This window comes from Lissotriton vulgaris, chromosome 11 (assembly GCF_964263255.1).
Source record: "Lissotriton vulgaris chromosome 11, aLisVul1.2, whole genome shotgun sequence".
Classification (NCBI taxonomy): domain Eukaryota; kingdom Metazoa; phylum Chordata; class Amphibia; order Caudata; family Salamandridae; genus Lissotriton; species Lissotriton vulgaris.
This window is the reverse complement of record NC_141699.1, coordinates 856,059,124-856,084,443: the sequence shown is the minus strand read 5'-3', so window position 1 is coordinate 856,084,443 and position 25,320 is coordinate 856,059,124. Positions and strand designations below refer to the sequence as shown.

Here is a 25,320-nt window from a genome sequence, read left to right as displayed (position 1 = left end):
TTTACACAGTAGAAGAGAGATAGTAGCCTGGACCTGTGTGGAAATCCCAGGTGGGGGAAGACGCATTGCAGAGTTTTCATAGCATATCTTGCTAATTTGTCCATTTGGGCGTTCATTGATAACTTTGAGTCCATGGTAATTCAAAGGTTTCTTACTTCTTTAGATCTCTATCCAGTTTTCAACCACCATCTTGAATTTGTGACGTAGGCAGTGAAGTGTGGAGGTAGTAGTATTCTCATCAAAGAGAAGCAGGGGAAAGATCCAAATGAATCCCAAGTGAGGTTTTTGGGCTGACCATACTTTAAGGCAGATTAATTTGTGGAGGCTGTTTATAGCAGAAACCTTACATCTCATAGAATTTATCAGTATGGAAGTAGCCTTAGTAACCTGTGAATGATAAACCTCAAGAAAGAATTGTATTTCCCCCTAGGGTAGAGGAGGGATAGTTCTTTAAGCAGAGACTGATTTGTGAATTCAAGGAGTGGACAGCACAGCTTCTGGGGGACTAAAGTTGTAAGAGGGTCATTTTAATGGATAAAAAATGAATTTCGTGCATCAGAGCTGCCTTAGGACAAATACACCACACATCACTCAGGGGCCTAAGTGTTCTGCAGCTTAGTCAGGCCTTGATAGTATGTGTATACCTTTAATGTAAGAAAATGTAATCTTCTCTGGGAAGATTCATATTTTAGTTTTCTGTAGCTCATCTGCGCAATCACTTTCGTTAGGAGAATTGTGTATTGTTAATGAAAGATAGTATTTTGTGCTGAAAGAGGACTTAAACTCTCTTCACCCTCTAAGCCACTGTAAGATGAAACCACAAATTGGAAAAGCATAGTCCTTAAAGCCACAGCATCTCTCGCTTTCGGTCTCCACATTTTGGAGCCTTGGCCAAAATCCTGCGCATAGCTCAGGCTTGGAAGGATATGGCACACAGTACTTGCCCTGGTCATTAGCACCAGAAGGATGATAATACAAGGACAGAAAATAAAAACACTATTGAAAGAGAACATCTTTAAAGAATAAAGAAAAAAGTAAAGAAAATACAATCACAATATGTCATGGAAAAATATTTTAAAAACCAAATCCAAATATATTGTGTATTGAAAATATAAAAAATGTAAAGAAACAGACACCTGAAACAAGCTTGGCACACTTGGAAAATAACTGCAGAATACAGTGGACAGATATAAAATGATAGCTGTGAAGAGTAACAGAAGGCGCTGTATAGCCCCAGGTGTCTCATAAGTTTGATTTAGTCTCAAACAATGACGCCTAATTTATGAATCTCTATATAAATAATAACCAATATGAGAAAATAGAATTTGGCACAAAAGAAGAGCTTGAGAATGCTGGAGAATGACATTTTGTACATCAGAAGAATACAATGTCCACTTTGATCCAAGCTAGAATATATTGCTTTAAAAAAGGGTCACAAGGACATTACCTTTCGTCACTGGTACACTCGTAATGGGCTTGTGCAACTGCTTGATGGTTGAAGAAGCCTTGACAGGTGAAGAAACATCCAAGGGTACAGAATCATTGGAATACACAGACTCAGGTGAGTCCTCTCCGAAGGAATGTCGATGAAGCTCAACGTCGACAACCTGTGAAACGATGAGTAAAAACATTTCAGAGATATCCATGAGAGAATCAATGCTAAAAAATAAAACAACAAATTCCTAACCGTAGCAACTTCGGTACTTATAATTCTACAGTGCCCCATCCCTTTTCCTTCAAATGGCCAGGAAAGATAATCTTACTGATTTAAGAGGCAACAACATACACCATAGTACAAACAAGCCAAATGTTGATGTGACACGAGAGAGACAGAATGAATGAATGAAGCCAGCTTTATATAGCGCTACTTAGCCCAACGGGCATCAAGGCGCCTTACCAAAAGAGGTGTAAGGTCCAAAAGCATGCTTACTGGTAGGCCTTAGTGAAACACCACGTTTTTAGGGCTTTCTTGAAGAGGGCCATGGAGGGTTGGGATTTAATCTCAAGAGGAAGAGCGTTCCACAGTTTAGGGGCCACAGATGAAAAGGCCCTTCCGCCCCATCTGACCTTATTTGTCCGAGGGAGTATTTCATGCAGTCAGCCCACCAATTCCAGTCAGGGGTGGGGTCCGGTGGATGGGGGTTGCTGCTAGCTGCCCCGCTAATGCTTTTTTAGGATGACCCCCTTGTATCCCCTTGAGGGGTGAGGTGTAGCTGAGGGGCAGTAGGGGTGTGCCCATCCTGTCCTCTGTTTGGAAGTCACACACAGGCTCTCCCGGCTGCAGAGGAAGTGATTAGGGTAATCCCCACTGTGAAAGCTCGCATTAATCTTACAATCCACAGGGGTTTTCTGGGAGGGGCCACTCTTGCTGTCCTCACAACAAATGTTCTAAGATTAAATTGAAGCCAGTGGGGTAGAACCAGGAAGTCCTGTGTAATAAATTCCATTACAGGCGGCAGGGGGGGGGGTGTTGCTGGGGCCTCCTTCAGATGTTTTGCAGCGTTGGAGCCTGGGGGGTTGCTTAGAAGATCTCCGTAAGTGTCTCTGTTGGCCCGGCTAATGGCTAGAATAGAACAGCAATAACCACGTCATGTTTTACACACCTATCTGAGTAATATATTGGTGTCTAGAAACAGGTACTAGTACTTACTACTCATTATGTATGTATGCATTTATTTATTATATTATTCACGTATCCATGAGGTTTGTATAGCTTGGGCATTGCGGGAGATATTCGAGCGCTTTACGACAGAAGAAGCACTATAACACACAGCATCAGAATTAACAATTACACCAGTGATAAATATGTATGGTGTCAAGGCTCCTTACAGGGTTCAACAGCGGAGTCTCAGTCTAAGAAGGGCGGGTAGGAAGAATGGAAATCAATTAAAATGTCTTTAAAAAAAGGAAAGGCTTTCAACTGTTCTCTTTCTGCTTCTTTGAAAGGACAGCAGGCCCTGGGTGAACTTGAACCAGATGCATGCAGTTTACACACCGATGTTATGTTATGTTATGTTATTTATTCTTTTGTATAGCGCAACGGTTACTCAAAAGAGTGTCCCGGCGCTTTAGGTAAGGAGAACAGATTTCAGAATAACACAACACAGCTAAAAGAGGTTAAAAAGCAAACAGAAAAAAAAAGCGGAACTACTGGCAGACCTATTGGGAAAACAGCCAGGTTTTGAGACCTCTTCTAAAATCAAGGAGAGTAGACGCCCCCCGCAAAGGGAGCGGTAATGAATTCCACATCTGTGGGGCCAACAGACTGAAAGAGCGGCCCCCGAGGCGAGCCCTCTTCACACGCGGAACAGCCGCCAAAAGTAGAGATTCTGACCTCAACGAGCGCGTCGGGTGGTAAAAGGTCAGTCTCTTTTGGAGATGTTTAGCTCCCACAGCATGGAGTGCTTTGTAGGCCAAGGTCAGAGCCTTAAAGGCGATCCGTTTGCGAATGGGTAGCCAGTGTAACGTCACCAACAACCCAGAGGCGCTGGTGCGTCTACTTAGACCAAAGATGGCCCTGGCCGCCGCGTTCTGTGCAACTTGAAGCCTCTGCAGCAGATACTCTGGCAGGCCCAGGTAAAGAATGTTGGCATAATCCAACCTGGAGCCTATCAGAGCCTGCACCGTCAGCCTCCTGTGCTCCTCGGACAAGAGAGGCAGAAACCTCCGCAGCATTTTTAACAGGCCGAAGCAGGTGCCGGTTACCCCCAGGATCTGGGCTTTCATCGTCAGCCCCTTGTCCATCTTAACCCCCAAGTTTTTAGCCATGGGAGAAGAGCCGGACGGAGGGAACATGTCGATGGGCCACCAGGCCTGCCAGCTAGGCTCCGTATCGCACCCGAAGAAGAGTACCTCCGATTTGTCGGAATTGCACTTGAGGCTGTTCAGTTGGAACCATGCGAACACAGCCCCAAGGCAATTCTGGATACTCTCCCCGTCAAAGTCAGCCCCTCTCTCGCAAGAGAAGAGGAGCTGGGTGTCGTCGGCATACGACACGATCCGGGCACCAAATGACTCCGCCACCGCCGCCAAAGGGGTCATAAAGATGTTAAAAAGGGTCGGGCTCAATATAGAGCCCTGAGGGACCCCGACTCCCAAAGGCGGCATTACAGCGGTGTCAGATGATGTCCAGATCGTTTGCCGGCGGCCGGCCAAAAAGGAAGAAAACCATTTGAGCACCGTCCCCCGCAGACCAATCTCAAAGAGTCTTGCAGCAGGCACATTTGCCCCCTGAGGTACTCCAGCATATACAGATTTCTGCAGCAAGCTCTTCGAGTCTCAAGGCGATGCAGTAAGACATGATACACAAGTTACCCAAATGTCCTATATGTCACTTAAAAATGTAGCACTCTCTTTCTTCCTCCCAAAACGGTGCAGTAAGCGGTGGGATGCACAATATGTGAAAATACTACTAAAAATAGTGCTACTGAATTTAGCAAGTTCTCCCCAGTCTCAAAGCCCTGCAGAAGCAGTGTTGTGCCGCCCTCGCGGGCATATTTTTATTTTTCATAGAGCTATATGATTTTGTTCTCCATCGCAAGCCTGTGAAATAAAACGTGCAATACAGAATAGAATGTACACATTTGTGTATATAGCGCTTGTTCCCGAAAATCCGTGCAGAACCGTTTGAGGCGAAGAGGCCCAAAAGTCTGCTTTTAACAGCTTAGAAAATCTGGAAATTTCCCACTGGGCACTAAAATATCAATATTGTAAAAACAATTATATATTTAGTTTCACTGTTCCCGTCAGGAACCATCGCTTTCAGTGTAGTGGGTGCAGTGAGCACAAAGATGGACTCGTGTATATACTCAAAACACCTTTAAAGAAACATCGCGTCGAGCTCTCTCAAGCTGATTTCTTGCAACACCAACAAACGCGTTTCAGCAACTTGGCCTCCCTTAATGTCAAATTGAAAATCAGCCTATTCGTGCGCGACGTTCCTTTGGAGGTGTTTGAATATATATTTTATGTGTGTTCATCTGGACGTGACAATGCGTTCTCTTTCAACTAGAAGTGTTGCCTTTGTGTAACAAATACCTGGTCTCCACGGGACGCTGCTTTCCCGCTATCTTCTCAATTTTAGGTGCATGCGGGGGTCCGAATGAGGCCACTGCACACGAGGTGATCAACAAAAATAAATTCCGTTGTATTCAAAGTATTTACTTTGGTTTCGACAACGCCACGCAGCCTTTCAGATGTATTGTGTGGTACATACATATCTGCGTAACTTTTAAACTTCTGAGACTTAAAACGGACTGCTAGAGTTTAAAAATCGCCTGCGTGATGACAATGTTACCACAATTGAAAACGAACGCAAAGCTTAAAACAAGTCCCTTTATTGCAAATAAAAATAAAGCCCCCAGAGCACGCATATCGAAGGCGTTGCTCTGGGGCGTGTGTGCGTAGGGCTCACTCTGGGCAGCACTGGGAGGCACTGGGGCTCGGGGTATTGTTTTTCAAACTGAAGCCCCCGAAGCCCGCTTACCGCTGGCGCTGCTCTGGGGGCTGAGGGCTGCATTTTCATGGATCCCCCCAACATCTTCATGGTGGCGGCCGTGGTGCATGGAGCTCCCTGGATCGCCGGCCGCAAAACTGAAAGCGTGAGCGTGCACATCGGCTGTCCTGGCGCAAGCTCCGAGCCTGAATTGGAGACTGACTCAAGCGCGCAACCAAATCCCATTGACAATGCTGCACGCGTGGCCATCTCTTGTCTCTCCCATTGACTATGCTGCGCGCGTGGCCATCTCTTGTCTCCACTCGTTGTCGGCTGAGCAGACGACTATAGTTCTTGCAGGCGAGACCTAAAAAGAGGCTATATTCAAAGCATGGCAGATACTTCTGCCAGACCTCCACTTCTTTTCTTTCCATTTATTAGGATACTATGTACAAGTAGACACAGACAGGGGATTTATGAAAATAGCACGATGAAGCTGAATCAGTAAGAGGTAGGTCATTTCTTCTCTGAGCAAGTTTTTTAAATTCTTATTTGCTGAGTGTTGGTGACACAATCATATTGAAAGTTATTTATCTTCAGGAAGGAATATGCTACTTACCAGTATGCATCTGTTCTTGGCATGTAGGGCTGCTGACATTCATATCTTGTGCATAGATCGCCGCCTAGTGTTGGATCCGGATGATTGCACCTTGTTGTCCTGGAAGAGTCTTTGAAGTATCACAAGATAGGCGACTCCTCCCCTGGACTACAGTGCGCATGGGCATCTTCTCCATCCTCAGATTGTTTTTCGCCATTGTGGCAGAGATGGAGATAGTAAAGCAAGAGATGGCCATGCAAAAGATAATGCTGCAGCTACAACAGGCACCGGGGAGGAGGGCAGGCGATATGAATGTCAGCAGCCCTACAAGCCAAGAACAGATGCATACTGGTAAGTAGCATATTCCGTTCGAGGCATGTGGGCTGCTGAATTCATATCTTGTGCCTAGACTGTATAGCAGTATCTCCTCTAGCGGTGGTTACCTGTGCCAGCTGCAGCAGTTTGAAAGAGTTTTGAGGACAGCCTGGCCTACAGCAGCTTGCTGCTTTGCTTCTACGTCTACAAAGTAGTGTTTTGGGAAAGTGTGTATAGTAGTCCATGTGGCTGCTCTACATATGTCTTCAAGAGGAATATTCCCTAGGAAAGCCTTGGATGCCCCCATTTTGCGCGTAGAGTGTGCTCTTGGGGGGACAGTTATCGTGCGTTTAGCTTTTTGATAGCATATTTAAATGGATTTATCTACCCATCTGGCTATTCCTGACTTTGATATGGGATTTCCTTTATGTTGTGGTGAAAAAGCAACAAATAATTGTTTTGTTTTTCTGTATGATTTAGTTCTGTACACATAATAAAGCAGAGCTCTCTTTACATCTAGTGTGTGTAGGGTTCTTTCAGCTACTGACTGTATTTTGGAAGAACACTGGCAGTTCTATAGATTGATTAATATGGAAAGTGGATATGACCTTTGGCATGAACTTAGGGTTTGTTCCAAGTACTACCTTGTTAGCATGTATTTGCATGAAGGGTTCTTGAATCGTTAGGGCCTGTAGTTCACAAACTCGCCTGAGTGAAGTAATGGCAATCAAGAATGCCACCTTCCACGTTAAGAATTGCAATTCGCATGAGTGTAGCGGTTCGAAAGGAGGTCCCATGAGTCTGGTGAGCACTACATTTAGGTTCCAGACTGGTGAAGGTGGGTGTCTTGGAGGAATCACCCTTTTGAGACCTTCCATAAAAGCCTTGATTGCTGGTACCCGAAACAGTGAAAAATGTTGTCTGTTTTGGAGATATGCTGCTATAGCAGCGAGGTGCAGTCTTATAGAAGAGTATGCTAGGTTGCATCTTTGAAGATGCAGTAGGTAGCATATAATGTTTTGTATGGAAGCATCTAATGGGTTGATTTGATTATTGTTGCAGTAAATAACAAATCTTTTCCATTTGGCTGCATAGCATGCTCTAGTAGTTGGTCTCCTTGCCTCCCTAATGATATTCATGCAGTCTGGAGGCAAGTTACGGTATCCAAATTCTAGGACTTCAGGAGCCATATCGCTAGGTTCATCTGATTGGGATCTGGGTGTCTGATTTCTCGATGGTTCTGAGTTAGAAGATGGGGTGCAAGGCATAGCCGTTGATGAGGAGCTACTGAAAGCTCCAGGAACGTTGTGTACCATGGCTGTCTCGCCCATGTGGGAGCAACTAGGATCATTGTGAGAGACTGTTGCCGTAGCTTGCGTGCCGCCAGCGGAATCAGAGATGCTGGGGGAAAGCGTACGCAAATCTGACTGACCAGTTCATCCATACAGCATCGCCCAATGACAACGGATGTGGGAACCTGGCGGCAAAGTACTGGCATTTTGAGTTTTCTTTTGTGGCAAACAGGTCTATCTCTGGGTGACCCCACTTTTTGAAGAATGGCTGGAGAACTTGGGGGTGAATCTCCCATTCATGTAGTTGTTGGCTGTGTCTGCTGAGCAGATCCGCTACTTGATTGTCTTTTCCTGGGAGGTGTTCTGCCAGGAACGATATGGAGGAGAGTAGAGCCACAAAGCAGAGCAGCAGAACAGCAGCAGCCCGCTCCGGCGTCCAGCTCCAGCAGAATGGCGTTTTCGGCAGCAGCGTGTCTCCCTCAGCTCTCTAACTGCCAGGAGAAAGATGTTTTTGGGAATTGCCCACTTCCATATGCTCTGTGACAAGTGGGACAGCTGTGGAGAGTGTGTTCCTCCCTGCTTCTGGATGTAGTACATGGCGGTCATGTTGTCCGTCTGGATCAACACAGCCTTGCTGTACAAGTATTTTTGGAATGCTCTCAGGGCTAGGAATATTGCTAGCAACTCTAGTTGGTTGATATGCAGTTTATTTTGTTTGCTTGTCCAGAGCCCTTGTACTGTGTATTGAAGTAGGTGGGCTCCCCAACCTGTCAGTGATGCGTCCGCGGTCTGTACTAGTTGTGGAACCGGCTCTTGGAACAGTCGCCCCTTGGAAAGGTTTGGTGGGTTCCACCACTGCAGAGAGTTGTAAGTGCGGCTGTCTACCAACACTAGGTCTTTCAGTTGTCCTTGAGCTTGGTTCCACTGCCGTGCTAGGCATTCTTGCAATGGACGCATTTGAAGTCTGGCATGGGGAACAATGAATATGCAGGAGGCCATCATGCCTATGAGCTGCATGAAGACTCGAGCTGGTAAAGAGTGTTGTGGCAGAAATTTGTGAATGAGCATCTGCATGCTGGCTATCCTCGCTGAGTTTGGGTATGCCTTTGCCACTGAGGTATGTATAGTAGCTCCCAGATATTATTGTTTATGGGACGGTTGTAGATGCGATTTTGGGTAGTTCATCGAAAACCCTAGGCTGTGTAGCAGCTGAAGTGTTTGAGACGTGTCTCTTGCACACGGTTTGTACGATTTTGCTTGTATCAGCCAATTGTCTAGGTACGGGAACACATGGATGTGTTGCCTCCTGAGATGTGCAGCTACTGTTGCTAAGCGTTTTGTAAACACTCTTGGAGCAGTGGTCTTCCCGAAGGGGAGAACCTTGAATTGGTTGTGTTGACCTTCTATTGTGAACCTGAGATATTTTCTGTGAGCTGGATGGATGGGTATTTGAAAATACACGTCCTTGAGGTCCACTGTTGCTAGGAAGTTTCCCTGCTGTAGCAACGGGAGCACTTGCTGTAGTGTGATCATATGGAAGTGCTCCGACAGTATGTATTGATTTAGGGGTCTGAGGTCCAATATTGGTCTGAGGGAGCCGTCCTTCTTGGGAATAAGGAAGTATAGGGAGTATACTCCTGTCCCTTGGTGCTGGAAAGGGACTGGCTCTATGGCCCCCTTTTCCAGCATGCATTTCACCTCTTTAGCAGGGTGATGTGTAGGAATTGTTGGAGTCTGCCTTCGACTGGTGTTAGGTGGTCTGGAGGTAGCGTGATGAAGTCACTGTTTTGTGGCAGTGGAGGCTCTGGTGTTATTGTCTCCACGTCCTCTTCCCTTGTTATTGTTGCCCCTATAACCTCCTCTGTTGGAGTTTTTGTTAAAGGAACCTTGGGTGTTGCCTTTGTATGAAGATGAGGTCTGTGAAGTATTGCCTTGTGTAGCTGCTCTGTATGAGGAGTGTCGAAAGGAACCTCTGTGTTGCTGAAACTGCAATGCACCCATTGATTTTGCAGTTTGTGTCTTTCTTCATTTTGTCTAAAATGATGTCGACTGCACGGCCAAAAAGGAAGTCTGGATTGACTGGCTGGTTAAGAATGGTGGACTGCACCCCGTTCTTAAAGCCCGAAATACGCAGCCATGCATGTCGTCGTAGTAAACCGCTAGTGTAAAGACCAGGCAGCGGTGTCGGCTGCGTCAAGAGCACATTTGATGGAGGAGTTTGTAATAAATTTTCCCTCCTGTATGAGGTCATTAGCTTGGGCTTTAAAAGGCTCAGACAGGTGTTGCATTAAGCTTTCAAGCTGGTCATAGTGTGCCCTGTCGTAACGAGCTAGCAGAGCTTGTGTATTCGCAATTCTCCATGAATTGGAGGCCTGTGAGGCTACCCTTTTACCCGAGTCCTCTAGTATTTTTGACTCTTTATCAGGAGGAGGAGCCTCCCCTGTTGTCTGTGAGTTGGCCCTTTTGCGTGCATTAGCCACTACCAGTGAGTCTAATGGTAACTGACTTCTGATGTAGGTAGGGTCTGTAAGGGCTGCTCTATATTTCTTTTCAACCCTGGGATTGATTACGCGTGCCCTGGCTGTATCTTTAAATATATCAGGCGTGTGTTTTAACACTCCCTTTAGCATAGGAAGTGTTCTAATGTTTTTCTCCGAAGTAGGGAAAGTGTCAAATAAGAAGTCGTCTTCTATAGGATCATTGTGCATGTCTACGTTGTGGTACTGGGCTGCCCTGTCTATTAGTTGGTTGAAGACAATGGTGTTGTCAGTAGGTGACGGCTAAGTTGGGTATGAGGAGACGTCAGGGATGGGATGGGATGGGATGGGTGTCATATGGGTCGGCTGGCTCACCCCATGGTTCATCTTGGGGGTTAGGATCCTCTGGATAATCATAATCATGCTGAGGTTCCTCTCCTGTGTTTCCCTCATTGTCCCCATAGTGAGAAGGAGAGTAAGGAGCAAAAGGCATAGTAGGCATGGTGGGATAGAAAGGAATGAAGGGACTAGAGGGAGAAGTCCCAAAGTCCTTCTTCTTTAGAGGAATGGGGGAATGAGAGTCCATGTCCAGTGGCCTCTTCTTCCTGTGTAGGATTGGGACTATACCAGTCTCAGGATTAATATATATTTTTGTCTGGTCGTCTGATGGATCTGGATGTAAGAGTTCTTCTTCCACTGTCCTCGGTTGTGTCTTTGACTTTTTTGGCTTTGGGTCGATAACCCCTTCTGTTTCGACGACTTTCGGTGCCTTATTGCTCTTCTTCGGCTCGGACCCTTTCTTCGGGTCGACAAGTGATTTTGGGTCGACCGGGTCTTTCGGTTTGAGACGTTTCTTGTGCTCGACAGGTTTTTTCGGTTGACTGTCCTTTACCGAGTCGATGGCTTTTTTGGGATCGACTGGTGTTTTTGGAGCGCTTGTCTTTGGTTCAATAGCCTTCTCCGGCCGGATTACAGGCTTCGATACGACACCCTTTACGTCGGCGACCTTCTTCGGTTCGACGACCTTCGGCACAGCTGGCTTTTTTGGGCCGACGGCCTTCTTCGGGTCGGCGCCCTTCAGCTCGGTGGCCTTCTTTGGCTCGCAAGCCTTTTTAGGTTTGGCGCCCTTCGGCTCGACGGCCTTCTTTGGTTCAGCGGCCTTTGCGTCGACGGTTTTCTTTGGGTCGACGCCTTTAGGCTGTACGGCCTTCTTCGGGTCGACGACCTTCTTGGGTTCTGGAACCTTCTTTGGGATCACGTTACTTGGCCCTGGGGTCTCTGAAGGCTTAGTTTTTGGTTTCGGAGCCGAGCCGGACGGCGGGGCTGGCGAATGTTTCCTTGGATCTTGGCTAAGACCTTCCGGCGATGCCTCGACCGGAGCCTTCGGTAACGGGGTAATCGGTGTCGGTGGCAGTGTACTCACGATTTGCCCCGGTGGGATCTCGTCGTCTGAGTCCGAGTAGTCCTCAACGGTGACGATCTCTAGGTCCGAATCTGGAGCTTCTGGAAGTTCTTGGTCATCATCGAAGATGTTGTCCAGTTCCTGTCGCTGCATCTCTTGCCTAGCGGCCGGTCAAATCTGTGTTGTTTTCTTCGAACGGAATTGGGCACAGGCTGGGCAGGTTTCTTCCTTATGGTCTGGTGATAGGCACTTGTTGCATACTGAGTGTTTGTAAGTATGCGGGAACTTGGGAGTCGCATTGTGGGCACCTTTTGAACGGGCTCCTTTCCATCGACTGCAGGCCCACGTGGCGTCGAAAAAGCCCAAAGGCCTGTGTCGATGACCGGTTCGATGACCGGTTCGAGATGGAAAGCTTGATTGAGTCAAGAAGTACTGAGCGAGAACAATACTGTCGAAGTCGAAGGCCTTTTGGTCTTTAGAAAAGTTTTGTTTCGATTCCGAAGTTGGAGTCTAGGAATAACATCCGAACCCAAAGGTGGAAAAAAACAATCTGAGGATGGAGAATATGCCCATACGCATTGTAGTCCAGGGGAGGAGTTACCTATCTCGTGATACTTCAAAGACTCTTCCAGGACAACAAGGTGCAATCATCCGGACCCAACACTAGGCGGCGATCTATGCACAAGATATGAATTCAGCAGCCCACATGCCTCGAACACTCTTTTCCTGTTAAAGACTATTTAACCGCAGTTACTTTGCCTTTTTAGTACTTTCCCAGGTGTCGAACTGGATCAAGAAAAATGTCAGCGGTACCACTGCATGCAGGCAGGTAGCACCGACGGCTCGGCATAGAAGTTGTTTGGTACCTGTTGTGACGTGTGTGTGGACGTAGATAGGTGCTATCAATCAATCAATCAGTCTACTTGTAGAGCCCTCACCCACAAGGGTCTCAAGGCGCTGGGAGGTGGAGGGGGGGACGGAGTGCTGTTACTTCTCGAAGAGCCAGGTCTTGAGGATACTTCTGAAGGTGAGTAGGTCTTGGGTCTGCCGCAGGAGGGTGGGCACTGTGTTCCAGGTCTTGGCGGCGAGGAAGGAGAAGGATCTGCCGCCGGAGGTCGCTCGTTGGGTGCAAGGAACAGAGGCGAGGGCGAGGCTGGCAGAGCGGAGTTGGCGGGAAGGGGTGTAGAAGTGGAGTTTGCTGTTAAGGTAGGCTGGTCCGGTGTTGTGTAGTGCTTTGTGTGCGTGGATGAGGAGTCTGAAGGTGATCCTTTTGTCAACGGGGAGCCAGCCAGTGTAGGTCTCTCAGGTGGGGGGTGATGTGGTTGGGGCGAGGGATGTTGAGGATCAGACGGGCGGAGGCGTTTTGAATGCGTTGTAGTTGTCGTAGGAGTTTGGCTGAGATTCCTGCGTAGAGTGCGTTGCTGTAGTCTAGTCTGCTACTGACAAGGGCCTGTGTCACTGTTCTTCTTGTTTTGGTGGGGCTCCACTTGTACATCCTGCGGAGCATGCGGAGGGTGTTGTAGCAGGAGGAGGAGACGGCGCTTACCTGCTTTGACATGGAGAGGGAGGAGTCGAGGATGATTCCTAGGTTGCGTGCGTGGTCAGTGGGTGTGCTGCTCCTAGCGTGCTTGGCCACCAGAGTTGTCCCAGGCTGATGGGGCTGGTCCGAGGATGAGGATCTCCGTCTTGTCGGAGTTCAGCTTCAGTCGGTTGCTCCTCATCCATTCGGCCACGGCCTTCATACCCTTGTGTAGGTTGGTTTTGGCGGTGTGCGGGTCTTTGGTGAGGGAGAGGATGAACTGGGTGTCGTCAGCGTATGTTGGGGTCGTGCTGGCGGGCCACTTGTGAGAGGGGGGCCATGTAGACGTTGAACAGTGTCGGGCTGAGGCAAGAGCCCTGGGGTACGTCGCATATAATGTCGGTGGCTTTAGAACGGAAAGGTGGGAGGCGGACGCTCTGGGTTCTGCCGGTGAGGAAGGACGTGGTCCAGTTGAGGGCCATCTCCTGGGATCCTGCTTCTTGGAGGCATGTTTTTAGTGTGTGGTGGCAAACCGCGTCAAAGGCGACTGACAGGTCCAGGAAAATAAGGGCTGATGTTTCGCCGTTGTCTAGATGGCGCCTGATGTCGTCTGTGGCAGCGATGAGGGCTGTCTCGGTGCTGTAGTATCTTCTGAATCCGGACTGGGTCGGGTCTAAGATGTTGCCCTCGAGATGGCGGGTCAGTTGTATGTTGAAGATTTTCTCGATGACCTTTGCCGGGAACGGGAGCAGGGACGGAAGTTCTTGAGGTCCTTTGGGTCTGCCTTGGGCTTCTTGAGGAGGACGTTGATCTCAGCGTGCTTCCAGCTTTCTGGGAATGTAGATGTCTCAAAGGAGATATTGATGACTTTCCGTAGTTGAGTGTGATAGCTGCGTTCTTGAGGTCCTTGGGGTCTGCCTTGGGCTTCTTGAGGAGGACGTTGATCTCCACGTGTTTCCAACTTTCTGGGAATGTAGATGTCTCAAAGGAGATATTGATGACTTTCCGTAGTTGGGGTGTGATAGCTGCGTCTACTTTGTTGAATACGTGGTGGGGGCAGGGGTCTGATGGTGATCCTGAGTGGATGGAGTTCATGACCTTGTGTGTCTCGTCGTTGGTAACATTGGTCCAGGAGGTCAGGCCATTGATGTAGCGGTGTTTTCGGGTGGGTGCGGCCTGAAGTTGTTGGGGCGGTCGGGGTGTTGAAGCTGTCGTGGATGTCCAAGATCTTGTGGTGAAAGAAGGTGGCCAGTGCGTTGCACAGTTCTTGTGAAGGAGAAATTTGTTGTTGGCGCTGGGGTTGGAGAGTTCCTTCACAATGCTGAAGAGCTCTTTGCTGTTGTGTGCATTGTTGTCTAGGCGGGCTTTGAAGGAAGATCTCTTGGCGAGTCTGATGAGGTGGTGCTGTCTGCGGGTGGCCATTTCTTCTCCAGTTTTCGGCATGCTCGTTTGGAGGTCTGGAACTCTTCGGTGAACCAGGTGGCTTTCTTGCTGGTGAGGATGTTGGAGGGCTTCTTGAGCGGGCGAGGGTGTTGGAACAGTCGGTGATCCACTGTCTGAGATCGCGGGCGGTGACGTCTGGGTCGGTGTGGTCGTGGGTGGGTTCTAGGCGAGGGTGGTGGCCAGCTGGTCCTCTGTGACTTTGCTCCAGCAGCGGCGGGGCAGCTGTTGGGTGCGGTGGTGCGTGGTGACCTTGTTGAAGGTGAAATGGATGCAGCGATGGTCCGTCCAGTGGAGTTCGGTGGTGTGGTTGGAAGAGACGTGGGTGTTGGTGGAGAAGATGGGGTCAAGCATGTGGCCGGCGGCCTGGGTGGGGGCTGTGACGAGTTGTCTGAGGCCGAGATTGGCTAGGTTGTCGATCAGGCAGGTGGAGTTGGCGTCGTTGTTCTCGAGGTGGAAGTTCAGGTCTCAGAGGAGGATGTAGTCTGTGGCGACAAGAGCATGGGTGCTGGCGAGGTCGGCGATGGAGTCGCAGAACTGTACCCGGGGTCCATGGGGCCTGTAGTCAAGTGTTCCTCTGAGGGTGGTTTTGGGGTCGGTGTGGATCTGAAAGTGCAGGTGTTCGGCGGTGTTGAGGGTGTCGTCTGAGTGGGTGCTATCCATGTGTGCTAACATAAGTTGCTTTCTTGACCCTTCCACATCTGCAGACACGGAGCCAAACAGATTGGTCGCAAACAGAGTGGCGATTCCTAATTTAGGATCTTTTTATGTAAAGAGACCAGTTCATAGAAAGGGGAGGTGGGAGGGTCAGTGAGGAATCTGCGGTTAGATGGAGCCTCTATCAGAAAGAACATGCTACTTACCCTATAAGCATCTGCTCGTACAGCATACTGCTGTAAATTCACATGCTCTCCATACTTCTGACATCTAGTGTTGGACTCTGTAATTTCCAACTTGTTTTTCTTCAAAGGTATAGTGACTCCTCCCTTCCTTGGCAATGGGCATCCCCTCCATTGTTAGACTGTTTCCAGCACAGCGGATTAGTGTAAATATAAATAGAATCAGAAAAGATGGGGGAGGCAGAGGTATAAGCTAGGTCCACCCTCCTGATGCAATAGTAGACCTGAAACCCGAGATATCGGGTGAAGAACCTAGCCGATAAAGGAAGAGATTTTCACTCAATATGAGTTGGAAAATCAGCAGGAAAGAAAACAAACTTATCTGAGAAAGCTGAAGAACTGAGCAGAGCTCAGGGAGACTCCCTTACACAACAAGTGCTGTGAAAATCTGAGGGATTCAGCCTCTCTTGGGAAGGTTGATGGGGTGCTGGCTGCTGATTGGTTGTGTTTTCAGTTTGGTCCTTTTTGTTAAAGGAGAATAGGCTATAGAGTACATGGTTACCACCATAATAGCCTATGGAAATATACTATTTACTACTTTGTTATTTATGTACAGTGGGACTCCCACTACGACGAAGGAGAATGATTCAGGCATGTGAATCTATTAAAGATACCCCAATTCTGGATAAAGACTGATGATTTGATTAAATAAAGATACACCGTCTTTTTGAAATGCATGTCACCATTGGTTATCCATTCAGTTTAATGGTACTTTCAGCTAATTTGCGCAATGAACTATATGCCCCCACAATTGACGTTGCAGCTAAGAATACAACAGACAGGAAGAGGGACTTGGTTGGAACTCTTACATTTTCAAGTTGACACATGAAAATAATATCTACTCTAATTATGTTAGGCGATATGATGGAAAAGATTTTACCTACACCATGTGGTTGAAAATGACAAAAAAAGGGGGGACGAGTCCAACCGTGGATAGATTGCAGACGTTTTCGGAGTTGGCTCTACGCCCAAACCTTAACGATCCGTCGCTATCCATCTCAAATTTGTCTGCCTACAACTATTATAGGCCAGCCCGTGGGCTACTGAGCTTGGGGGCTCCAAGGATCGGTCCTGCTGCCATGACAACAGTTGTGATACTCTGATTTGCCGATTGCGGAGAAGCCTGTGTGGCAAGCCAGGGGAAGAGACCAGAGCAGAGTGCCGAACGGTCAGCAGTGACTACAGGCTGGAGTGGTGCTGTAAGTTACAGTGGGGACTGAGGGGCAGGGACCCTGTGTGCACCCCGGCGGGGATGGGTGGTGCCATTGATGTACGTGCTCAGTGGATATGGAGGCCAAGAGGGGCGGGAGACTGGGACGCTAAGGCGGCGCTCCTCCGACTGCTACGTTTGGCGATTTTGACGACGCAACAGGAGAAGCACCATTTGACCATTTGCTCTGGCCCAGATGAGTGAGCGGCTCATCCTTGCCCACCAACCATGACCATGGCACTCTCCTACTGTGCTGAGGTTGGAACGGCAGGAAGGGTGCACAGTGTTCCTATGTGGCTGGAGCCACACGCAACTTCGCCTGTGTGTACCTACTAAGCCTGAGCGGAGTTCTCAGAGTTCCGTGAAGCAAAATACTCTGCCGAGCTACGCGGAGCTCCACAAGAAGCAGAGTGCGTTAGAAAAATGCTGGTTACAGTAATTTTCAGTGCCGGGAGTTTGCCCGCGCTGTGAAATTATTGCAACGGCACCGTGTACAACACAAGAGGGTGCTGCTTCCTTTCTGCCGCGCGAGTAGATTTTCTCAGCACGAACGGATGGTTTCTCAACACAAGCGGTCGCGAGCATACGTGGCCACCAGCACTAAGAAAGCAGACTGCCCGAGAATGAGGAAAAATCTCGCTGGAACAGTAGATTTCTGTCACTAGCGCTCGCCACTTTGATGTTGAGGAGCATGTGCAAGGGAAAAAACTCCGCTAGTTGAACGTAACGCAGAGTGCGGAAAACTCCACGAGTGGAGCGGAGTTCACGGCCCAGACTTAGTACCTACCAGACCAGAGGCCTCCGATTTAGGTGGTGGTGGTGACTGGGTGGTAGCAGGCTCTGGAACTGTGCCTAGCTGGGTGCTCTTTGTAATTCGGCCATCCCCTCCCTCCCGCTCTGCTGATGTGCCACCCGGGGTTTAGAGGACCGGCTGGATGCGGGCTTGGAGTCCCCTTATACACTGCCTTGACTTTCCCCAGTGGCGGCGCTCTCCAGGGTGGGGGGGGCCACTGGATTCGGGAGCGGGAGGAAATTACGGCTTGAAACATCTCCGGAGCTGTATATATTGTGGCACCTGGTCATGAGGTGAGTGACAGATTTAACTCCTTGTGCCACTCTCCCTGCCAATATTGCACGGATTGCGTTGAGGGGAGATCAGGCAGGTCTGACTAGTGCGCACCTCCCATGCCGCCATCAGTGTGAGAGCGACATAGCACTACACTGCGCAGAGGCCTACTGTGTTGGAACCCCAGCTCTTGGACAGTCCATAAGGTGAGCTCTACCAGACTGAGGATTAACCAGGACTGATCATGCCCCTCTCCTTGGCTCCCATCACCCGTTATCAGGAGAGGTGAGGCAGGTCCATACTCTGACAGGCTTGCGACTGTGGTGCTCCTTGATGAGACTTATGATCACCTTCTCCAGGTTAGCTACTGTGAAGCATCGGATGTGAGGCGCACCTTCTGCACCCCTGGATTAACATTTATATTTGAACTCGGACCAGTGATCCTTTTCCGCGATGCACTGACCCTCTGTGTCACTTTCTATGGACTACGAACTAGAGAACACAGGAGATCTGGTGTATCTCTTGCAAGGGAAAGGTTTCCCTTGCTAGTCTTCTCACACCCGCTGTTGGCTAGAGAACCACCACCCGCTGGTGCAGCCTTACACAACGTAACCGCAGTTCATGGGGAAGCACAGAAGACACTGGACTCATTCACAGGAGCGCTAGGAGGTGCGGTCTCTCATCCTGCCAAACCCTAAAGTATGCGAGGGGGATGGAGACAGAGTCCCTTGTAGATGACAAACTGGATAAAATTTTGGCAGCCATAGCTGACACCAGGCAAGATATGCGTACTAGAGCTACTCCTGTGGTGATAGAGGTGGTTCTGCTCTGGGATGACCATAAAAAACTTTTGGGACTTGTAACCCAAACGGAGCACACACTTGCTAAATTAAGACCTGTTGTCACTGATCCTGAATGACAGGTCTGCTCTTTAATGGCTAAGGTCTGGAATTTGGCAAATAGGTCGGAAGATTCAGAGGGCCGGTCCAGCGGCACTAAAGTCCAGATCGCTTGGTTCCCTGAAGAAGTGGAGGGCCCTGACCAAGTAACCTTTTTCAAAAAATGGCTAGAGAACGTAATAGCTCCAGTGACGCGGTCTGCCCATTATCAAGTAAACGAGCTCACAGGGCCCCAGCATGCAGACGGCCTCCAGAATCACCTCCCAGATCGGTGGTGATCCGTCGTATGAAATTCCCAGATAAGGAAACAATCCTAAAACCAGCCCACACTGCATCCCCACTACAATATGACAATGCACAAATATACTTATTCCCAGATTACACACTAGTGGTGCAGCGCCAAAAAGCCGCTTTCTTAGGTGCTAAGAAACCATTTGAGGCATGTGGGCTTCACCTACTCTTTTCAATTCCCGGCTGAGCTCGAAGGGTTGGTCAAGTCAGACCAGTTATTGTTTCAAGGAAACTGTGGATGCCAGGGACTGGGTGGAACACCGTCATTATGAGCCCTCTACCCAGAACACGCCAACGAACTGACTTGGCACTACGAGGGGACGACTACAACGAATCCGAGAGAGTGCGGGGAAGCGTGTGGAGAGAGACCCCTCTCAGGCACAGGTGCACAAGCAGCAGCAGAAGACACTTTTGGCTGTGACACTTTTGGCCACAGAGTGCCACTCCCCTCCGCCACAAACCACAGATGACTCACTGTCATAAACCGGTTCTACCACTTCATTAAGTAGCAATCCTTCAATAGCTCTACCTGTTTTTAGCCCACAAACTGCGGACCTACTTGCTTGAGCCCGCTGCGCTACTGGGGCACAATTACTTGGTCTAGTGTGTTGGTTTTTTTCCCCTGCGGGTCACCTACATCAGAGACACTGGCATTGACCTAATCCTGCACTGAGTCGTAATGGGTTAAAGTGCACCAAGGGTGTGAGGCTTTTTTTGAGTCTCCTTCTTTCCCCTAATTCCTACTTGGTTGAGTAATCCCTCAAACCTATGCAACCCATTAAAACCCACCCCCAACCCCCAAAGTTTTTATTTTGGTGGCCTGGAGGCCACAATGAGACACCACTATTAATGTACCCACAACATGGGACTGCTAATTCATCGTTTGGGAAGCCGCCATTCTTGCGGTTAGCCTGGGAGGGGAGTTGAGAGTTAAGTTCTATTGTTTCAGCAGGTCATGCACCACATTGTACACCGCACCATGTTGAGTATGTTTCTCAAACCACCAAATAAACATGACTAAGATCCAGATAATTACATGGAATGTTTGTTGGATGGGACCAGCATGTAAGCAACACCTTGTCCAACAATATATCAATATCAAGCGGCGCAGCAAGCCCATAGAGTTCCCTCAAGAAGGGCATGTTGTGGGTGGTGAAGACGTCCGATTGCAAAAGCGATGGTGTGGACAGTGCTACAGCACCATCCATTCAGGCCTTGCCCGTGGGGCACTAATATGGATTCGTCCGACAGTTACCATTCGGTGGCTTGCCACAGAGACCGACCCCGAAGGGCGGTACGTCTTTGTGGAAAGACAACTTGATGGCAAACAGCTCCTACTAGGCAGCTTCTATAACTTAAATGTGGCACAACAAACATTTTTTTCCCACCTCATGGTCACCCTCACAAAATGGGAACATATTTCATGGATCAATGGAGATGACTACCAGTGTACTTGACCCTGTCCTCGACCGATCCCACCCCCATAATCAACTCTCCCATTGTAACAGCAGCAGCAGGCCTTACTCAGTGGTTCGCACACTGGTCTCTTTCAGATAGCTGTTGCACATTGCACCCAGATACAAATGGCTACTCATACTAATCCCCTCCCCACGATCTCAGTGTGCGGCTAGCTGCATTTTAAGCCATTCGACTACTCACTCCCAGTTAAAGATTGGAGAGTACCTTGGTAAAACTTTTTCTGATCATAACCCACTTCAGCAAAATTTTCCCAGAGGGGCTACCCGCCCTATCTCCCCACCTGCCACCTTCTACCAGCCATGTTGGAGGACGTTGCGTTCCGGGACAACTCGGGAAGCGATTTCTCTGTACATAGCAGAGTACTGGGGCACAGCAATGTCTAGGCCAATAGAATAGGAAGCTCTAAAGGTGGTGGTGCACACTCACTGTATTAATGCTGGTTTGCGGGCGAGAGGAGATCTCCACAGAGAACGAACTGCACTAGGAAGGCCCGGCTAGCAGGCCAACTTCGAACCTTAGAATTCAGAGCCTTCCATGACAAGACAAGAGACAAATCTAGTCAGTTATTGGCTTGGCTCCTACATAGCGTGAACCCAACAACACTGATCACTATTCTTTGTCAATCCACAACCTGCAAAGTCACTAGGCAGTCAGACATATATGCCACATTTACAGCATATTACAAATGATTGTATGATCCCCCTGTTCTCAATCTAGCTGCTAGCATACACACGTTCCTTGAGAATATCACGCTGCCCAGTGTAAATCATAGGTTTTGAGAATCTTCAGATGACGATCACAGAACAGGCACTGAGCGCCGGCATTTGGGATTGGCTACATGTAAAACTCCTGGTCTGGATGGCCTCCTGGTCAAGTTCTGGAAGACCTATGATTATCTCCTGGTCCCCAAATTAATGGAGTTATAATACCAAACTGCAATGGAGGAGGAAAGTCTCCCTCTGACACTTCGAGGATCCCTTAAAGTCTCATTACCTAAACCTGACAAAGACTCACTAGAAGTGATGTTCTACCGCCCACTGTCCATGTTGTGGACCAATTACAAAATACTTAGCAAGGTTATTGCGGGGGCCTCCTAGAATATATGCCACAGTTGTTCCACGCAGTCAAGAACGGTTTCATTCCCAAATGCTCAACCACTCTAAACATCCTCAGGCTCCAAAGGGTGCTGGAGCTGCCGCCAACCCGCTGGCCCTACGCAGCTTGCTAAGTATAGATTTGTCAAGGATGTTGGACACGGGGAATGGGCCAATGTTTTCATCACTCTTGAAGTTGGGCATTACTGGACACCAAATGAGCCCCATGAGACTTTTCTACAGGAATCCTATGACCCGCGTTAAGATAGGCCAATTAATCTCGACCCAATAATCATCAGCCGAGGTACACATCAGGGGTGACCCTATCACTGCTCCGGTTTGTCTTCATTATCGAACTGCTTGCCCAACTTCTGTGACGTGATGGGGAGAAGTGAGGCATTCCCCTGGGAGATGAACCACATTTCCTTTCCCTTTATGCAGATGATGTGCTCCTCTACATCCGAGACATCAGGCACGGGGTTAAAAAGAGCAAGGCAGTCCTTGAGGAAGTTCAGGCTGCTTCGGGGCTGGGAATGAACTGGACTAAGACTCGTCTGTTCCTCCTGAGCCCAGATTGCCCACCCCATCACCTAACAGTGGGATCCCACCTTTTGCGCTGGGAGCCTCGCATATTTTGCCACCTTGGTATTCGTATAAATCACAGTATACAGGACTTAATTGGCAACTTCACGCAGGCCATTGCTTCCCTTTGTCCACACCTTGCACGTTAGACCCCACTCCCACTTACAGTGCAGGGCCTGGTATCGGTATCCAAGATGATGATGCTTCCTCGTCTTCTTTATTATTTTCATTATCTCCCAGTCCATATTCCTAATCCACATGTTGCACTCTCCACAGCATGTTTGGAAATTTTGTTTGGAATAAGGGCATAAGGCGCGTAGTGCTACGCAAGTCTCAGCTGCCAGGTGATAAAGGGGGTCTAGGTGTCCCTAATTTTGGACATTATTATTTGGTCGGCGCAGCTGCGGTGGCCATCTTGATGTTTAGCGTGCTACCACTTAGAAGAGCTGGAAATACCCTCACCGGACCATGCTTGTTGAATGATCCAGGAGTTGTTGATGCCAAAAGGTAAACTCCCTAGGCAGTCAAATAAGCTGCTGGCGATAGCTCACGCCAGCTACACTAGAAGTCTTCGGTTGTCACCGACCATAGTACCGTACACATTGGAGATCCGCATCAGTTTGATTAATTCTTTCAGGGACTTGCTCGGAAGAGAGGGGGTATAGATCTAGTAGCAGACGGGGTGGATAACCGAGTGCTCTATTCATAATGCTACCCTTACCCCATTGAACAGTTATGGGGCAGCTGCTTCAACCTGTTTGATACGTGGGAAAACAAGCTTTATTTTTCAAATCTGCCAGTTTTTAGAAGAGCCTGAGCTCAGAAATGTGCAGTTCTACAGCGAAAATATTACATCTACCAATGTCCCAATTAAACACATATAACATCATAAACAGACTTTAATATACATGAACAGATTTTAAGCAGCCACTCATTTACTTGTAAACTGGTGTTCTGACTTGTGAGGAAGGGGTCAATGTGTTAAAGTAGGAGGATTAGCACCCACTCTCAACGCCACTCACTTCAGCCGCCAAGGGAACATCCCAACTACATCAACTCATCAATTTCCTGTGCTGGAATCATAACAGTGCAAACAGATAGCACAAGACAGAAGCATACCGTTTCAGCTCCTAGTGTCTGCAATCCAGTGTAGGTCCGGTCCAACTGTTTAGGAAAGTCAAATAAAATAGCCAATTAAAGAATGTGCCTAGTACAAAAAAACTGTTAAACACGCACCCAACTCCCAACATCATATCACATGAAAACGTTTGCAAGAATTTGTTTACTCAATGAAAGTAACTCTGTTAATAATTTGACAAAATAATGCACGGGTAAACATTCCTCGTATAAGAATATCCAGCAGAGGAAAAAAACAGGACTATTACAAACATTTCCACCATAAGATAATGCCCTGGCAATACCTAAACATAAGTAAAATCTCAGGAAAACTTTAAGCCTATGAAAAAAGTCCAGGAACCCTCACATCATAAAAAACATCCCAGGAATATTACAGGAAAAATCCCACAATATATTTATGCAGGTCTCAAGTCATTTTCAAAGCATTAATTTGTGAGACATACGTTTGGCTGTATCTTTTTTCCATCCAGTTACCAACCTCTTTTTTTGGCTCTGCCACTTTGAAGCCTAATAGTAAAATTGACCCTGGAAAAATTATTAACAGAGGACACCTTCTTCATGCTTATCAACTGGCATTTACTGTCAACCAAAAGCTAAACACCTGAAAAGCAACTGTTCCGTATGCAGCCTCCGATTCTATGTCAGGACCGGAGGCTTCAGATTATGCTTTTTCCCTTCTTCGCTGTTTATTAACAAAACATACAGCAGCCAAAAAGCAACAACGTAAGCCCTATACCTCAAAAACAAAGGTTATAGAGGTTACATTACTGTAAAACTTTCAGAAAACTACAAATCCCATAAAATGCAGCAGAACAGTCCACAACACAGTCCTTCATTAGTGTCCATGGCATCTAGATAGGACGTCCCTCCTATGACCACTCCTCTTTCTTCGCTGCTTCGCAGCCAGTTAAGTGGTTTTCTTGCCTCTCTCCTCACGGTTTTCATTGTGGGGTAGTTTGAGGGTGGTGTTTCTTTTTCGCTTGTGCGCTTGTGTTGTGGCTTTGTTCTTCTTCTTTTAAGAGCCCCTTTCAGTCGAGTGAGCACTTGCTGCTCCTCACGCGACTTCCCTGTGTTTCGCGGTCTCCTCCAGCCGCTTGGGGGAGCCAGTGTGTCTTGTTCGCCTCAGCGTGGCTTTTCTCCTCAAGGAGACCGCGCTGAGGTGAACGAGCAGACGGAGCCTGCCCCGCTGCCTCACCGTGACGCTCAGGTCTTTTGAGTCTGTATTGCCACCATTTGTTTGTTTTACGCCCCGCTGGGGGTCTGTAAAGCGGTTTTACCGCGTTGCCGCCTACGGGCGTTTCTTCTTTGAGCACCTTGATTTCCTGCAATGAAATAAGCTGTGAAGCGCGCAGGGAGGTAGCAGTGACCCGGTCTTATTGAGGGTCTGCGCGCTGTGGGTTGGGTGACCCCTGCGATTCCCGGTGCTACCGGGCCCCAAAATTTTGGCAGCGTAGCACTGTCCCCTGTATTTGCTCAGGCTACTGCCTGTGGTCCTGCTCCTGTAACTCCCCCCCCCCCACCTCTTCTCCTCTTAAGAGGTGCTTGGGTTGGGCTGTATAACAGTGATTATGGACCAGGACGAGTATTATGAAGAGGAGGAGTCTCATCAATACTTAAATGATGAGGAGTTTTATTCGGCGGTGGATAGCTCAATATACCGCTGCGTGACAGAGATAGTAGGCCCTATGGAGGAAAGTCTCTCTGCACGCATTATCCAGGAGTGCGAAAGGGTGACTCAGGCCCATTTGGGGGGCTCTGGCTCTCTGCAGACCCCGGTGGGGGGTAATCCCCCGGCCCCTAAAAAAGGTGTGTAAGGAAAGGGTTTCTGGTGCGCCGCAGGGTGTAGACAAGGGACGCCTTTGAGCGACTGTGTGACGCATTTCTAGCCAAGGCGACCGCATCTACCCCTGAGTCTCCACCCGGAAGGGCCCCGGGCCCTTCGGGGTCCATAGGGACTGTACCCTCGTCCCCTGGTGGTTTTTCCCCGGCGGACACTGATGATGAGGAGGGGTCTGTGCGTTCTTGGCGGCCTTCGGGCTCTGCCACCGAACTACCCCAGGATGGTTCAGGCATGTTAGACCCGGATGAAATAATGCATCCGCGGTCGGCTGCCTGGACCCCGGGGGAGAAGGTGGCGAAGTTCGTCACAGGACGCCTCCGCAAGCCCCTCGAAAAGGAAGCAAGAA

At 48.5% G+C, this 25,320-nt stretch overlaps 1 protein-coding gene across 3 annotated transcripts in view; it reads right to left on the bottom strand.

Moving 5' to 3' along the window:
• YEATS2 (YEATS domain containing 2) overlaps window positions 1-25,320 on the bottom strand; it is a 1,498,478-nt gene that overhangs the window by 1,156,715 nt on the left and 316,443 nt on the right. For all 3 annotated transcript variants that reach the window (XM_086943990.1, XM_086943991.1, XM_086943992.1), the window contains exons 9-10: window positions 23,117-23,161; window positions 1,448-1,607 (exon numbers count right to left, since the gene is read on the bottom strand). In XM_086943990.1, coding sequence (XP_086800116.1) covers window positions 1,448-1,607; window positions 23,117-23,161 — 205 coding nt within the window. The remainder of the gene's footprint in view (window positions 1-1,447; window positions 1,608-23,116; window positions 23,162-25,320) is intronic.